Genomic DNA, 17,711 nt, shown 5'->3' with positions numbered 1-17,711 from the left:
AACTAATTTTATGAAACATTACTTGAGTAAAGGTGATGTTAATAATCAAAAGCAAGTTATATTTCCAATCAGTCTAGCTTTCCATATTTCTAAGCACTGCAAACTATGTTAACATCAAGTGAGCTGTTACCCTCTCTAGATTTTTCATCCAAAACATTTTTTATGTACATCACATAACTGAGCAACCTGTTGAGAAACAAAATTGTAATGTAGACCCTCGCATTTAATGATAGTTTAAACTTTGCATAACATGTATATTATGATTTTTTTTATTTTGACAGAAGTAAACTGATTTACAGGTGACAGCTTAAGAAATTTTTATTAAATAAGCTAAAACAAAATACATTATGCTTATTTTTACATGAGTAACAAGTTGTGTATGTTTTGAATGTTATTCATTTTAAATACGTTTGTGTTTTATGTATAGGATTTTACAATGACCTGCTCAGCCTTATTAAAATGTTTTTAATCAGTCAGAGGTTTAGGAGTGCCAATAGGAAGGGACACCGTCAAAGATGACCGTAAAGGGTCATCATCTATTCCCACAGTGTTTGGACCAACAGAGTCCAAAACTGTAAATACAGAAATTGTTTAGGAACAATTTCAAGACACTCCTCTAATTATTCCATCTTTACAGCTCATCTTAAAGGACCCCAAATTACATCTAAACATTAATAATAAGTGTGCACCTCCATGATCATCTTTGTATGTTTATGTTTATTTTATTATTCTGTTTTGATACTTTGGCTTCTCTTGTGAGTGGATAAATGAATGAGAATTATTTATCAACTCTTTCTTTTTTATTTGCTATGCCATCAATCTTCCAGGGATTATGAATAAAAATAAACCTGCATAGTCAAATCTAGTAGATCTGCATGGTGTAATCCTTTGCATACACTGTAAATTTAAACTGAATTAAATAATATGAAAACTAAACTTTGTCTTTTGCAAAATCAGAACTGTGCCAGCATTTTCTTTAGTACCTATTCTATGTTTTAGACTGTTCATGACGTATATCTTAAGCATTAACTGAACTATGGAAGCCGAAATCTCAAACAGAATCTCATACTGAGTAGCTTAATCTGAGTTGAATGTTGTTAGCTTTGTTGTTTTAGCCTGTCAAGCTAAGTTAGCGTCGGTCGCCATGGTGACCAGGCGGGGACAGTACAGCGTCAGCGGGAGCACGAGATGGATGCTAATTACAACGTTCAGCTCCCAATAAAAAACAATATGTTGGCGTGAAAATAAAACACAAGTCAGACTTCTCTAACCACGCTGAAAGTGGGGAAGGTACAGTGTGCATTTTACGAAGGGTCTCACCTTCCCACATGCTCCGTCTCCAACCACCACAATTTTAAGCTGCTTGTCCTGGCTGTCCTCCTCCGAGTCCGACATGACACTGCCTGTGCTCCAACCCGTGTCAGTCCGATACGCCCTGGTAACCAGTTACAGGTTGCTGTCCGGCTGTCGGAATAATCACAGATGGATTAAAGCTGAGTTGACTGGAGAACTAGACGCCATTTTGACTCTATAAACGCAGGCTGCAGCTGCTCTCCTCTCGGTATGATCCACTAACGTACCGCTGCCCCGACCGTTTTCCTCCTGAAACAGACTGCAAGAAAAACACACTCGAAGCCAAGGCTTGGCATGTCAGTCTGTAAACACGGTCAGAATCTCCATGAACCCCTTTGTGTTCACAGGAAACGGTTCGAACCGGAAACAGAATCCTCCGGCGTGTGTGGGGTCCAGTCTGTGCCGTGTATGACGTGCTGTCGTTGCCATGATAACGCCGGACAAAGTTAGGGAGTGAAAAGTGAAAACCTAAAGATCAAAGAAATACTTAAAACAATTACAGCCTGCAGGATTTTAAGTTGTTTTACAATTCACATTTTTGGTCATTATTTATTTCAAACTCTAATGCATTTTTGTAATTTATGGCAGAGTGCGTTTTATGAAGTTTTGGTGCCGTGAAAAACATTAAAGTACCCAAATATAAGCGTTTTATAGACCACGTTAACAACTCTTTTGTTCTTATAGAGGAAAATGTACATCATAAAGTGTTTTTGCCCGCTTGTTATTTCGGCTTCACGAATTATTGGTGAAAGTGTTGGAATAAAAAACATTTACTGATTTAAAAAACAAATTAAAAAGTTAATAAATATGAAAATAAATAGCAAATCCTATTAGTGGCACGAACAAAGGGGACCTTGGGTGGATGACTACCCTTGTAAATGTAATCCCCCAGCTGGCAAGTATAATATGGTTGAGATGTTTATATGAATTTAAGATAGAAGAGAAGTGAGGAAGAATCAAGAATTATTTTTTTCTATTTATTCCTGTGTCCCTTTTCTATTTTTTTAGCATGTCGCTTTGGAAGTGCATGTAGCATAGTTCTAGAAATTTTTATATGACTTTTGGTTTTATTAATAATTATATGTGTACTTCACCTTGTCCTCGCTTTTGAAAACTCTAGGTGCCCCTGAGGGATACATTTCAGCTTGACTTTTGGCAAGTCAGTTCAGTTCAATAAAAGTTATTGTCATGTACAACAAATACTACTGAAATAAAATTCTTGAGCTTCTCAGTTTTGTGTGGTAAAGAATGGTAGAATACAATCAATAAATTAGAATCAATAAATTCAGTAAATACAAGCAAAATGTTATCCATCCATTATCTACCTTAACTTTAGAGGGTCATGGAGGTCTTCTTTTAAAAAAAAGAAGAATATTTTAACCCAAAAAGCAGACCCAAAAGAATCTAAATAAATTATGTCTTTCATGGAAGTAAAACTAAGAGGAATTTACATGAAGGTATGTGCCCAGATGCTTGTGTATTCCTAACCTGATGGAAACAGAGTGGAAAGGGTCAGAAATGGGTGGATTGCGACAGTTGTATTATCAGTAGTTGCCGGGGAAAGTTGGTTGCAGTTGTTGGAGAAGTTATGTGGGGGGAGGCTTCCCCCACACAACTATTATTTATTTATTTTGTCCCCCTGCACTGACATTTTGAGTACTTGTCACTTGTTCCTACTGTAACCTAAGCCCCCACTCACCCATTAATGACAACGTCTTAATAAAACTCCTGTAATTTTGGTTAGGATGTTTGGTTTTGGTGCGGCATCCCTGGACCATCAGTGATTCCCATCTGGGCACCACATTTGAACACCTATCAAAGGCACACATGGCAGTAATATATTGAGGGTTTGCACTGAATCATTGAAAAGGTGTATGACTGTTATGCATCCTGTTGACATACTGTTGAAAAAACCCTTTTAATTCAAAAAGACATTTGATTCAGACAGGCATTCTGCTTTTCAGAAATGTATTATCACTCTGCAAACTGAGTAACTGTATATTTTTGTAAACATAATCAATTACTAAGGGATATTGAACTGTGATATACAACAAGCAGTCTTACTGGGATGAATTATTACATTTTCAGGTTTTACTTTTGCTTAAATATATCAAGTTTTGGTGACGAAATAAGTTTGTAAAGTAAGTATTGAACTCAAAATGTAGACAGTCAAAACAAGTCTTGAAGTAATCATTTGCTTGTGAAACCAGGTGCCAGGCTGTAGAAGAAATTCTTTGGGGAGCTGTTTCTGAAAAGGATTTACTTCAGGTCAATGAAATCACACAGGCTCACATCAGCATTAAGTCCAAAGGGAACTAACAAACTCACAGGCTTTTCTGAAGGATTCTAGCCCAATAGAGAGTAAATATACAGATGTTTTTATAAATCCTTCTAGCATTACAAAGACAAATATTTTTGCAACAACTTGTAGCAGCTTAACTTAAGAGAAATTTCTCATATAGTAATGCAATAATTTTAGACAATTCACTTATGCTTTGTTGATTTAAATCCAGCTTTTACTCCAAGCAGCATTCAGGGTTCCATTTTCTCCTTCTTTCTTCTTTTTATATAGCTGCAAATTACAGCTATATAAGCTATTACCCTCTTAAGGTAACTTACAAGATAAACAGGTACAAATCATATCAAATATAGATGTCCAAATTCAATTTAAATCAATAATTATTGGCAAAAGTTTAAAAAAATCTTTAAAAATATTATTTTGGGACTCTAAAATTTGTCAAACTACAAGCTGTGAAATAATCACACTGTAACTTCATGTGTGATGCCAACCAATAGTTGGTTCTCCTCCAATTTACAGAATTAAAAATAAAAATTTGTTATGTCAAGGTATTTGGGTGTAACTCTTTTTAAAGCCTCCAGCTGTTTTGGGGACAGTGTTGTTTGAAAGTGTGATCCATGTGGTCCAGAGGTTGAATCACAGAGGATGAAGAGGAATCTGCTCCTGGGGCACTGTGAAGCACATGGCTAAGGTAAGGCAAGGTAAGCTAAGGAAAGGAAAGGAAAGGAAAGGAAAGGAAAGGAAAGGAAAGAAAAGGAAAGGAAAGGAAAGGAAAGGAAAGGAAAGGAAAGGAAAGGAAAGGAAAGGAAAGGAAAGGAAAGGAAAGGAAAGGAAAGGAAAGGAAAGGAAAATTCTGCTGCAGCTTGTTATTATTTTATCTAATAAACCGATATACTTACAAACAACTAAGCTGATCAATATCTATTTCAAATGTCTGTTGATAAAACATTTGGACAAAAAATATTTTACACTTGACTGCCTTTTCTCTCAGATTTTTTCTTTGCGGTTCTCCTTCCCAAGTCCAGGGCTCTTGATTCAGCAAACCATCATACATAAGTTAGCATAAAGAAGTGTCAATAATTTTCACTAATTAGATACTTAAGAGAGAGACTCAACTATATGGATACAGAAGACATTCACAATCCAATTCGTGTTGCGGGACTATATGACGTAGATGTTGAAAAAACAACATTGAAGAAAAACAAATAACGATGACCAGTAAAATATTTATTTGATTTAATTACCTCGTTCATAATTTATATGGAGCAACAATTTTGATTACGTGACCCCAGACTCATGATGCGCCAAATTACGCACGTTAAACTCAACATTGAGTATTTAAATGAAATTTATTGTTAAATAGCAATTAGTCAGATATTTTTATATATACAGAGGGGCAATTAAGATAAATACATAAACCAAACCAGAGCTGATCCCAGGGGTGTAAATTTTTTTCATCTTCTTCTTCTTCTCCTTTTACAAATACGTATCGCAGCGAAACAAGAAAAAAATAATCAAAAATCCCAAATATTTTGAGCAGGAATTAAAGTCCGTGAATAATTTTCTTGCAAACTTTTTTTTTTTTTTTTGGATTATAGAAATAAATTCATTTTACTTGCAAAGAGTATTTACTCATTTATCGCTCAAATTGGGCTATTATTGTGCCAGTAGCGTTTACGCAATACAGAAATAATGGGGAGACAGGATGTTAATGGACGCCAATACGGGTGTTTCCCTCCTAAATACAAGGCTGAAAGGAATACCTGCTCCTGTATGTCCCTCTGTATCAGATATATACATATGCAGGTACATATACATGTAAAGTATATGGGACGGTCCATTCGTCACTATCATCACTGTGTTTCATTTCGAAATCTGAAGCAACCAAGAATGCGTTGGCTGCTCTGGATCGCATGCCTGCATCAAACAGATCAGCGGTGCGTAAAACTGTTGCGCAACAAAAATGAAGAGAAACAGTTGATACACAGGCATCTGAAGCAGACAATATTAAGTGATTCAGTACGTTTTGACTGATCTGCAGTCCAGTGCTTTCAAGTAGTGTCAGTAAGGGATTGAATAAGCCTTTACAAGGTCAAAGATGAGGGAGTATTGCACGGCAGCTCCCTTCTGACCTCAACTTAACACCCAGGCTGTAAATATACTCGGAACAACAAGTCTACGCGACTCCTGCAATATTTCAGTTCCAATATAAAGACCTCAGTTCGCGAAGAAAGAGGCGTTTAAGCGTTTCTTTAGCATGAAGGAGGGAAAAAACACTCAAAGGGCAAAACGAGAAACCTATTCTTTGTTCAAATGTAGGTGAAGTGACATGGGCCTCCTTAACCCCGGAATACTCCTCTATTTGTGATGACATAGAGCCGTAAAGGTAGCTGTCAGTTCGGCCTGTGCAGGAATTACAGAGCAATTCATCATGGAGTGACAGGAGGAAAGCCACCATGGCTCAGGTGAAATAAAATCTCTGAGGGATTATGTTAGAAAGAGACGAGAGGGTGAAATAAATTACACTTTATTTGCTAGGTAAATCATTGTTTTTGTTTTTTTATATATATCAAACCCCGGGAGTTTTCCAAGGAGGAAACATAGAAAAACCAGTTCAAGGCATGGAAATGATTTAACCAAATCAGTTCATCGCCCTGGTCACTGCAGGTGGGTATATCATAAACTAAAGAATACAATCTAGAGAACTAGTAATTACTATTACTGATCATGCGTACATTTTACCTGGCCAAGTTGCAAATTAATCCAATAATTGAGATCCATTAATTAATGCCTGATATGTTTTAATGTTATTCGATCTAAGCAACCATTCAACACAAAAACATGCAAATTTCAGTCAGAAGTCGCTTCGTGCCACTCTCAGGCCCAACAAGCCCTTCTTTTAAGTCCGAACCCGAGCATGCGCGCTGCATGCATTTTGCACGAAGAAAAATGACATATATGCTCAAAAGTGCTTAAATATCTTACCTTTACAAACACAGCAAAAAATTAATAAAAAAAAACACAATTTCTAACAGAGAGTTGTTTGTTTTAAAAAAAATGTCAACGGAATATATCTATTTCCAATCACTGCAGAGGTAGGAAGGCGCTTGTAAAATTATATGAGGTGTCATTTTTAGTCTATAGGGTTCTTGAGGGGGTCCCAGCATCGAGATAAAATGACACAAATCAGTTTTTCATATCATTCCAGATAGTTTTTGAGGACATCTGCAAATCAGACACAGACTCTTACTAAAATATTATTTAAAGTATTTGAGAGTGTAAAAAAGTCTAGGAACAATCCGATGACAAATCAGGGACGCAGAGCTGATTAACTTTCCCCTCAGGGCTCTTCTTCTTGTCAGAAAAAAAAACCGTAATGTTATGTTGGTTCCCGGGAAGAGAAGCAAACAAATGAATAATAAATAAAAGTCTCAGGGTTCTCACTGATTCCCCGCACACGTAGACAGTGTCCACGCAGGGAGGCAGTATGCGTACGGGTAATAGTAGGAAGGCTGCAGGGAGAGCAGCGGGGGTCGCAGGATCTCCCCGGGGCCGTACTGTCTCTGGTCGTCCCGCACTAGAACCTTCACTGCTACCTTTTTGGCCGCCGGGGTGGATGCCATCAAGTCTGCGGCCATCTGCCGGCGTTTCGTCTTGTAGCGGCGGTTCTGGAACCAGATCTTGACCTGTGTCTCTGTTAGTTTCAGGGAGGCCGCCAGGTCCGCCCGCTCGGGCCCGGAGAGGTACCGCTGGTGGTTGAAGCGGCGCTCCAGCTCGAAGACCTGTGCGTGGGAAAAGGCGGCTCTGGAGCGCTTCTTCCGCTGCTTGGGCTGCTCCACGCTCTTCTCGTCTGGGTTGCTGGAGTCTGCGGAGAAGATACACAAATTGGACGTGCATGTAATTTCTGATATTCGGCAATAATTTACGTCGTTCGCTTTTTTAAAAATAAATTATTTGGCTTCGGGTAAATAAATTGCATTGAATTATCTTGTTGAGATTGTTCAGTTATAAAGAAACATCTCCAATTTATCCAGAAGATTTGTAGAATATTATAATAGCCTATGAAAAATGTCTCATGAACTCCGCAATTCTATCTTGCAGTAGGCTATAAATGAATATTAATACAGGAAACATACATATAATAGTGAGGGGCTTAAAAATGTGCCAGACTTCCCATTCATAATCAAGCATAAGCAGAGAACAATTCGTGCGTAAAAGAGAGCAGAATGTGGAAAGGTATTCGCAAATTAGATCCAACGTCCTTAAACGACCGTCGTGGTCGACACATCTCTGGCCACAAAATAAAACATCTATTATTAACAGTTGTTACGCAGTTTGACTCAAAATTTGTAGCTTTAACTCAAAAACAGTCGCTGTGACACATTCAGGTGTATTTACGCACGTATGCGCGTCTTCTAAAGGCCTACCCACCCGTAGTATTGTTGGGCTCACTGTCACTCTTTGCATTCTCCGCAGCCGCAGATTCATGGTCCGTCTCCTCCTGCAGGCTCTCCTCCGGCACATCTGACCCCGGCTCGCCGTTCCTCTCAGTCTTGCGCATGGCCGGAGTTTTTCCGTCGTTGTCGTCGCTGAGTCCGGAGTCCGAGTCGTAGCTTTTCTGCTCTGTACGCACACAGGACGCCTCCTCGGTCCTCCCGGACTCGTCGTTCATCTCTCCGAATATTTTCCAACACGCCGCTTTGGAGAAACATACGTCCAGCTCTGGTAAGTGTCTGCTGCTGTCCTTTTTGTTCAGGATGGCCTGGATGGAAAAAGGCATCAGCGAGTTACCACGGACGGCCATTTTTTCCAAGGGGAGCGACGCTTTGCTCGGTGTTGAAGTTGAGTAATCAGCCCTGGTGGAGGAGGAAATGTCAGTTCATCCACATTTTAGGCTGCTCCCTCATAAGAGTTCTGCTCAAACTGAACTTTTTCCCTCCAGCGCTCCTTTCCGCTCTCATTCCCGCAGAAAAAGAGGAGACTTTGCAAAACCCGCTGGCGCGATGCTTATCCACCGCACAGATCTGCCATCAGCTCAGACTCTTTCCAGACTCCGGCCCTTTTTGCCCATTTTTTTCAACCAAACAGCCTCACCTGTGACTCGCATGCACTCCCCTTTGACGGCTATTGGCTAAACTGCGGGGAAGCCTTTTTAATGATTGGGCATTGCATAAATGACGTCATGCTGCCTTCAATCGGGTGGGGGAAAGTGAAGAAAAGTTTAAAGGAAGCTTTTTCTTTTAAATTATTGGACCCTGAAGTGACAAGCAGGTTGGATCTTCATCTATTTCTTTAACATAGCACTTCTCCAAATCAGCGATCAAACTATATCTTTGTAGGACTGGATTTTGCTTGTTGGTTGAGTTTGGATATTTTGAAGTCATGTAAAACAATTTGTATTGTCAGAATTTAGCATTTTATGGAATAGACACATTAAAGCACAAAGAGAAAAATAAAACAATCCAATATCACAATAAAACAATAAAACAAATGTGAAAGCATACCCAGGTTTCTCCACATCGCCTAAATCCAACATTATTGTGCTTTATTACAATCTACGCACAGGGGTTTATTATTTATTTTTACTTCATCATTTTGACAGCTCTGTCGGTAGCCTAATATGAGTGTTTCCTTAAACTGGGAAGCAAGTCTAGAATTGACGCAACAAAGTGGGAGAAGCATGCTTTCCGGATCACTCGGGGTTTGTTGTGTTTTGTTTAACCTGCACCACAGTCGAAGTGCTGCTACAAAAACAAGCAAAAAGAAAGAAAGAAAGAAAGTAGCAGGTAGACCTCAACATGTGCACTCTGTTCCTGATAATATGGGCCTGAATGCAGCTGTAGACTGCGGGGTGTCTCAGTTGAGGTGGGTTTAATATCATTAAAGCCTCAGATCATATGTAGTGACCCAAAGATGCGTAAAATTGCGCGCTGAGAAAATATTTGAGAAATAAGAAAACCTGAGTTTTTTAATAGTCTATAAACATAAGAATATACAAATACTTGACATGTTGCCCATAGCGACATCACGGAATCTAGAAATTTGAATATTTGCCCAGAAGACCCACATCAGGACCTTCCACCCTCCGCCTTTCACAGCTTAAACCGCCACCAAATTACAGCAGGACGTGTCTGATTAAAAGCAAGGCGCATTTGCAAACCGCAGGTTTTGCCTGTTTAAGTGCGCAGTGCATAATAAAATGACCGCATAATTAGGATCCAAATGCTTTGCTTCATTCTCGCCTTTCTGGAAAGGCATTTGATTTAGGCGAATCATTTCTGGCCTCATGTTTGGAGGCCAATTATTATTATTATTATTATTATTATTATTATTATTATTATTATTATTATTATTATTATTATTATTATTTGTTTGTTTATTTATTTATTTTGTTATCTATAGAGTTATTCTGTCACATTTAAGTTTTCTTTATTAAGCCTTTATTAAGAGAACCTGGACCTGGTTGATTAAAATGAAATGTATTAATTAAACTGAGGGAAATTATAAAATAGTCTATTATTATTATTATTATTATTATTATTATTATTATTATTATTATTATTATTATTATTATTATTATTATTAATAACACTATTTTAAATTAAAGTGTATATAGTTTACACTTGTTTGTGCGTTGTGCACAAGCAAATCGTTTGAAGAGACAAAATATACTACGTGTGTTCTTCAAATGTTATATATATATATATATATATATATATATATATATATATATATATATATATATATATATATATATATATATATATATATATATATATATATAAACACTTACAAACAATTTATCCCTGCTGCTCGTCGTTTAGAGAATATTTGAAATAGTTTTTTATAAATCCCAGGGGGAAAAAACACGCAACCCTCCTTAAATAAAGTCAGCATCACATTGATGTCATAGCCTGCACATAACTTAAGGGAATTAAATAAATAATAAGTAGTGCTGAGTTTGAATTTATGCTGAATTTCAAAGAAAATGATCTGAGGTCAGATCGTCCAAAGCCGACAGATCATACCATCTAGTGGTCACTCAATATACCTCTCTGATTTATTTATTTATTTATTTATTTATTTACATCTTTTACGTCCGTAATGTCTTGTCTGACCAGACATGGTAAAACTAACTTTGCATATTTTATGCCAGATGGTGAAAATTTCACCCCAAATCAGCGGCAGATTTCTTATATAAACAATAACTATATGACGTAGGATTGCTGTGTGGGATAAACGCGAATTATAATGGTGCGTAGACTTGTGAGTCATTGTCTCAGGACTGCAGGCTCCTTGGGAATAAAAAGTCTGTCGCCGCAACATAAAAATCACAACTGAAATTGGTGGGAAACACAAACCGCAGATACATCTGGAGATTTTCACACACCCTGCCCTTGTTCTATCAGGAACTCCTCATCCCGCCCAAGGCCAACATCACACCCATTTTCTACTGACCACTATTGGAATATGCTTAGGGTTTTTTTTTCTTGGTCATTTCTTTGTCCTTCGTACACTTTTTTTAAATGCCACACTCTTGTTTTTTCTTGTCCTAAAATCAGGCTCCCTGACCCGCTGCCGCTTTACAAACTGGGAAAAGTGGAGGGTAACTAGAGATGTCCAACAATGAGAGGCCATCCTGGTGATGTGGAGCAGAGCACTGCTAGTTGATCTGAACCTCACTGCGAGGAAGAGGAGCAGTAAGTGGCAGGAAATGTAAACAGCAGCTTGGTTTCTTCTTCGTCTTCTTCTTCTCTGGAGAGAGCATCGCCATTCAATGTAAACCGAATTAAAAAAAACGTCATGGTGTTCCTCTGCTTTACTGCAGTAAATCCAACAGTCATTCCCCTTTCTGTTAAATAGTGAATCAATTATATTTTAAATAATAATAATAAAATGTCGCTGCTCTCTTGTCTATCTAAGCAGATGATAGGATGGACCAACAGACTTTTACTCTCAGTGGAAAACCTATGAATGAATTTCAATATGAAATGGTTCCCGTGTCCCGTTTAATCTAATTTTGATTTTCCTCAACATCGACTGCAGATTTATTTTCCAGTATTACATGTTCATATCGACAACACTATGGTCGACAAATAAAAGCAGAGCAGTTCGAAGTATTTTAAGGAATACACTGTGTATTTATGTTAAAAATTAAATGGAGCAGTAAAAGACAAATTAAACTTTTAGGTTTATGATCAAATTTTTCTTATTTAAATACACGTTTTTGTAAGATTTGTGATGACATAATTTTTTATTATTAATAAGAATGCGTATAATTTGCATATATTTATTAAATGGTCACAAAGAATTTTCTTTTCTTTTTTCCGTTTATGACATTTTAACAATTTAACAATTTATTGTGATTTTAAATTAACTTTTTGTGTTACTAAAACCCAAAAATGTGTTAAATATAGTGTCGGTAATATTTTTTGTTCTGTAGTTGACGACGAACAATTGCTAAGATAGACGACGAACAATTGCTGAGATGAAACATTTTTTCGTTTATGTCATGTTTCAATTTATTTAATTTTATCTTTCCAGAAAAAGATACCGCATCTTTTAGGAAAGCACTTTACAAAGGAGTGACATATTTTTTATTAGACTATAAGTTTCAAATCTTTCAAAAATGTCAACAATATATGTCAGAGTGAAAAGAAAGATATAAACAACTCAAGAATTTTGAGAAATTCTTGAGGTCCCTTCTCCAGAAATCTGACATTTCAAACTAAACCTGAACCAACTGGGTCTTTTGTGAGTGCTGGCTCCCTCTGGTGGTAGGAATAAGAAACATCTACAGCAGAATGAAACTGGAAACATTAGACATTTATTTCATAATGGCAATGCCAGGAAACTGTGTATTTTATCCCCCACCACCACTGATGACATGAATCCTTTGATATTTTCAGATTCTTTGGCTGCTCACATTCATTTTAACTCTGAGGTGAGATTCCTGCCACGCTTCCAGTAAAGAAATAAACTTTAATGGCAAATTACACCATTACTTTCACCTCTGCCATCCTGACTCATGTTTTCTTGTCACTTCTGTTAACTTTAATCCTCTGATTTTAAAAAATCTCACCCGATGCAGCAGCACATCATGTACTCTGGTAATGTCTCTGTTTCCTCCCCTCTTCAGGCTGTGTTTATGACAGGTTTTGATTTTCTTCTTTTTCCTCTTGTGCAGTATTAAAAAAAAAGGAGAAATGCACCAAAATTATACCCAAGCCTCCCTCTTCCTTTTGATGCCAAATTGTGATCAGATGGAGCAATATTAGAGAGGGCAGTGCCAGGAGTCATTTGCAGTAAATGCTCCCAAACGCCCTCTAGATTTCTCATCAGATGTCTGATCGCACACTTGATCAACTTCAGCACTGGAAAGTGGGGGCTTACTGCCAGCTCTAAGTGCAGTTTTAGTCGCTGAAGCTACAACCAGAGCTTCTTTTTTTTTTTTTTTTTTTTAAAGAAATAATGATCCTTGCATGCAACCGAGCTTTAAAATGGCAAAGCACTTGAGACAGAACACTTAGCAGCAAATGGAAGCAAGACTCAAGCAGAGAGAAGGATCTGCTGTCTCCTGGAAGCTTTTTAAAGCAGCCCAACAATGGTTGCAGAACTGCAGACACAAGAGCAGAAGCTCCTCACTGTTACAGTCCAATTAATATGTGTAGATAGCACAGGGGTGATTTATAGTTTATTTTCACCGCCGTCGTGCTGACAAACGAGCTCCCATCAGACTCTGGCATGCAACACATAATGCATGCAGCTCAAGCACATCATAAAAGGCTCCTGGGCTCTGAAGGGCCTTTGGCTGCCTACTCAGGGCTCTTTTCTCCTCCGCTCACGCCTAAATAAAGATGTCCTTCAAATCCTTTCACCGGGTTCATGTCACATGCAAAAAATATCACTCTTGGGCGCGGGAGTGGATGTGGTTATGGATACTTCAAGGGCCATTTAGAAATTCTTGAGATATTAAGGCTCTCTTCTTTTCACACGGTGAAGTGGGAATCAGAGACAGCAGCTGCAGTTTGGTTTCATGAATGCAAGCGCTGCATTTATCTCTCTCAGAAGTGTCCGAGGAACAGCAACCTCGATCTAATTCAGGGACCCAGTTTGTGAAACTGATTAATCACCTTTTTTGTGGAATGCAGAAAGAAAAAAAAAGTTTAAACCTGTCCAGGTTGTCCAAAACAGAACCATGACAGGTGAAGATTTGTCTGTTTTAACTCACCTCTTTTTTCTGATACTGCAGAGTTAATAAAACACGAGAAAACTAAACATATGTTCATGACTAACAACGCTGCAGAATTGATCTAATCTGTGAATGTCAAATGGTGGCTTGCAAAATGATTCAGATCACGTGAACTCTTTACCATTTTGTCACATTACAACCACATATGTAATGTGACATATGCAATGCATAGTAGAGGGACCAACAAAGTAGAACATAACCGTAAAGTAGTAAGCCAATCATATATGATTTTCAAAAATGTTTCCAAATTAATATTTTTGGCACATGTGTTTTTTCCATTCTTCTTTGCAAAGTAACTCAACTCACATTGGTTGGATGATGAGATTCTGTAAATATACATTTTTGCGACAGATTTTCAACTTTGTTTAGGTCTAGACTTTGACTAGGATATTGTCACAGATGAATATGCTTTAATCTAACCCATTGCAGCTATGGCTATATATCAAGATATATAGATATCTATATCTAGGGTCTTCAACATCTGGCTCTGGAACCACACAAGACCCTTCAAGCCCGCTGAAGAATCTCTTAATAATGGTGCCCAAAATTGATATAGAACTGCAGTGTTTCTCAATTTAGAAGCAATAAAATATGTCAATTTTACAAGATCTCTAAATCTAAATATAGATCTAAAATCAACAAAATTACAGATTGTTTTCAGCCTGTATTTAGCTCTATCCACCTTCTCATCAACCCCATTGAGATTCTCTGTCCCTTCATCCCAGCAGCTTAATGCACCATGTTTTATTCCAGGGTTCATTTTCTACCTTATGCGCAGTTCCTCGCTTGAATTGCACTCTGCTAGCTAGAGTAAAATAAAACAAGAAATTAGTGTTTTAAAAGAAAATGGATTTAATAGAAAACACAGTTGAAAATGGCATTTGAAAGTGCCAGCAGCAGTAAAACAAAAAGCCTAAATAATATGCTTCTTATGAACTATTAAGCAAAGAAGTAACACATGTTGTTTATACGACTGTAAAAAAAGTTACAGCTACTTTGCAAAGAACATCACTCCACACTGCTGTGAGAAAACAAAATTCTAACATGTTTTTCTGTGCTTCTTTACTTCTTGAAAAAGAAGCTGAAAACCTCAACGTCACCGTTCCTCCCTTCTGCCTGTCGCTGGCTATTTCCAAGACTGGTGTATTAAACTCTTTTGACATTAAACACCTGTTAACTTTTATGTTTTGTAAGAGGAGTGGGTCCATGTTAAAGCAATGCATTTAGTGCCAGCGGGCTGGGGCAAATCCCCAGTAGAGGAAAGACCACTCCCAGAGCAGAGAAACAGGGGCAGGAGAGAGCCCCTCTGTTCCCACTGCAGTCGCCTTCGGGGATCCCCGGCGCTCAAACCAAAAGTTAGCTCAATTCTAGTTGACAGCCATGCGAAACCGCCATCTTTTCACAGCTCTGCTGCATAAACTATACAGTTACCACCTGCAGACCTGCTGAAGGGGGGAAAGAGCTGTGAGATTGTTTCTTCTGTACCTGTTTAATATTGTACTTTGTCTTTCGTTTCCATCGTTGTAGTTCAGGTGAAAATGGAAAGAGCATATCTATGTATGTTCTGAATTAAAAGGGGAAAAGAGCATTAATCCGAGAAGCAGCCAATAGCTCCACGGTAACTGGAGGAGCTGCAGAGATCTCAGTTTGTTGACAGGGACTATGATTTGTCTTGCACTCCAAAAATGAAACCTGAAGCCTTTATTGAAATGAAGCCACACATCACAGTAATGTTTTCTCTCAGTACACCATCTCCAGCAACATTAGGCCACCTCAGATGCTTCTCTTCAGAGGCAACAGGGAAGCTTTAAAAATACTTCAGACTGTGGCAGAGATTGTTGTTTTTATTAGGAAATTAACAAGCCAAATCTTGCAAAGACACAATTATTTTGTAAAAAAAAAAAAAAAAAAAAAAGAAAGAAATAAATTAAGGAAGGAAGAAAGAGAGAAAGAAAAAGGCTTGGGCAGGTATTTATGTCTCAAGTATTGCAAAAGTATAGAGGCATTTTTTATTTAGCTGAAATTCCACCAACAGGTGATTCTAGATAGTAATGACTTCACTGAATGCCACACTTTTCAGTTTTGTATGAACTAAAATACTGACATCCATGTATCCTTTTCTATGGTAGGGTTGCGCGGGTCCAGTCCTGTAGAACTACCATCCTCCAGTTTTCAGATGCGTTCCTTCTGAACACACTTGACTCAGATGAAAAGCTCATTAGAAGGCCTCTGCAGAGCAGAAAGAGGTGCATCATTCGTGTTGAAGAAGGGATGCATGTGAAAACTGCAGAGTGGTTGCTCTCGAGGACTGGACTTGAGCGCCACCCACCCCCATCTATTGCTTAGGATCTGAGCAAAATTCATAGAAGTTTGTGGTTGGAATGGGTAAAAATGCAATCGACATTTACAAAGTAGCTCCAGTTTGAAGAAAAGGATTTAAATTCATTGATTTATATTTTGGTCCCAGTTTGCTGCTTTTTATGCACCCCTTTAAATCCTATTCTAGCTGTGAGGTCCTTTTATAATCCATTTATGAAAATGGTGGCCCATAAATCTGTCTATGTGCCCTAAATATAGGTGTAGAAAACCTTCTTTGGCAAGGATGACAAAGAAAAAAAATACAAAATTTGGACTACAATGTAAATAACTCGCAGTAATGACATGAGTGAGTGAAAGGTGCAGTGTTTGTCTGCCAAACCTTTTGGCTGAGTAAAACCTAATCCAAGCCTTTTAATTTAATTTGTTGGTCTGATATTTTAGCGCTTGGATTGCAGAATCAGGAAATACCTGAGAGAGGTACACCTTTAACGACTAAAAAACCTAGCAGCCCACAGGAATGGCTGGAAAAATCTTCCAATTCTGGCTTTTCATCCCCTCCCTCCTGGATCCTAAAGGTTCAGGTGCAGCGATTAAAGGCTTCTAATGTGTTAATGACGGTGGAATATTTCACTCGGAGTTTGTCAGTTTTATCCTCCATTAGCAGGCAGGAATGTCCTCTCTTCTCCTCTGCACAGAGGTGATTGGCTAAGGTCGTTGCTTATTTACACACGGCACACAGCACATCCATTTGGGGAAACAGAGTATAATGTTTCAGATATAATGAGGGCAAACTAATGAAAATAAATCAGCTTCGCCTTTTGATCTTTTCACAGATTCAAGAAAGAAAAGGAAAAGAAGACCAGGAGAATGTTTGCTTACAGCAGCTTGGCTCAAAGAGAGAAAAACTGAATGTTCATAAAAGTAATAATAACCCCCCTTTAATTTTTTCAAGCAAATGTAGTCGGCGGCCCCTGTAAATCTGATACCCTTCAAGAAAATCCAGTGCTAATGATAGCCATCAGAAGTCACTGAATCAGTAAAGAGAGTCCATTTGTATAAATCCAGCTCATATGTGAAAGTCTCAGAGGTTTGTTCTGAACAGCATCAGAAACACCTGCAGTATGTAGTTTACCGCTATGGTATGTAATCTTTACGAAAATATATTTTTGACAAATTTGTTAAGACTGTCACTATATCATGACAGCATGGTATGAGACAGACAATGTGTGAAAACGATTGAGCTCCTCCACCTCCTCCCAGCGTTACTATTTCCATCTGAATAAATACACCAGTTCCAGTCAAAAACAGTCAATCAGAACCAAGAGGAAGGTCTCAGCGCTGTCAATCATCCTCATGTACTTGCGCCAATGACAGAGAAGTAACTTACAGTTACAGGAGAACCTTTTATGAGCCATCATCAGGGGATAGCTAGCCTTAGCATTCATGGTAGGCTTTGCTGACCTAGAAAAGCTGCAGCAGTAGTAGAGA

At 38.1% G+C, this 17,711-nt stretch overlaps 2 protein-coding genes across 2 annotated transcripts in view; both read right to left on the bottom strand.

The window, feature by feature from the left end:
* rab28 (RAB28, member RAS oncogene family) overlaps positions 1-1,780 on the bottom strand; it is a 33,140-nt gene extending 31,360 nt beyond the window's left edge. The window contains exons 1-2 of the mRNA XM_044126645.1: positions 1,581-1,780; positions 1,321-1,464 (exon numbers count right to left, since the gene is read on the bottom strand). Of these exons, the coding sequence (XP_043982580.1) occupies positions 1,321-1,395 (75 nt within the window). The 5' untranslated portion in view covers positions 1,396-1,464; positions 1,581-1,780. The remainder of the gene's footprint in view (positions 1-1,320; positions 1,465-1,580) is intronic.
* A 3,091-nt stretch (positions 1,781-4,871) lies between these two features.
* On the bottom strand, positions 4,872-8,692 carry nkx3-2 (NK3 homeobox 2). The gene is made up of 2 exons (XM_044126646.1): positions 8,084-8,692; positions 4,872-7,517 (listed from the first exon to the last, which is right to left on the bottom strand). Exons 1-2 carry the CDS (start codon positions 8,454-8,456, stop codon positions 7,093-7,095), a joined length of 798 nt encoding a protein of 265 aa, XP_043982581.1. The 5' UTR covers positions 8,457-8,692; the 3' UTR covers positions 4,872-7,092.
* Between the last annotated feature and the right edge of the window lie 9,019 nt (positions 8,693-17,711).

Source organism: Gambusia affinis, linkage group LG09, assembly GCF_019740435.1.
Source record: "Gambusia affinis linkage group LG09, SWU_Gaff_1.0, whole genome shotgun sequence".
NCBI lineage: Eukaryota > Metazoa > Chordata > Actinopteri > Cyprinodontiformes > Poeciliidae > Gambusia > Gambusia affinis.
This window is presented reverse-complemented; position numbering and strand designations above follow the sequence as displayed.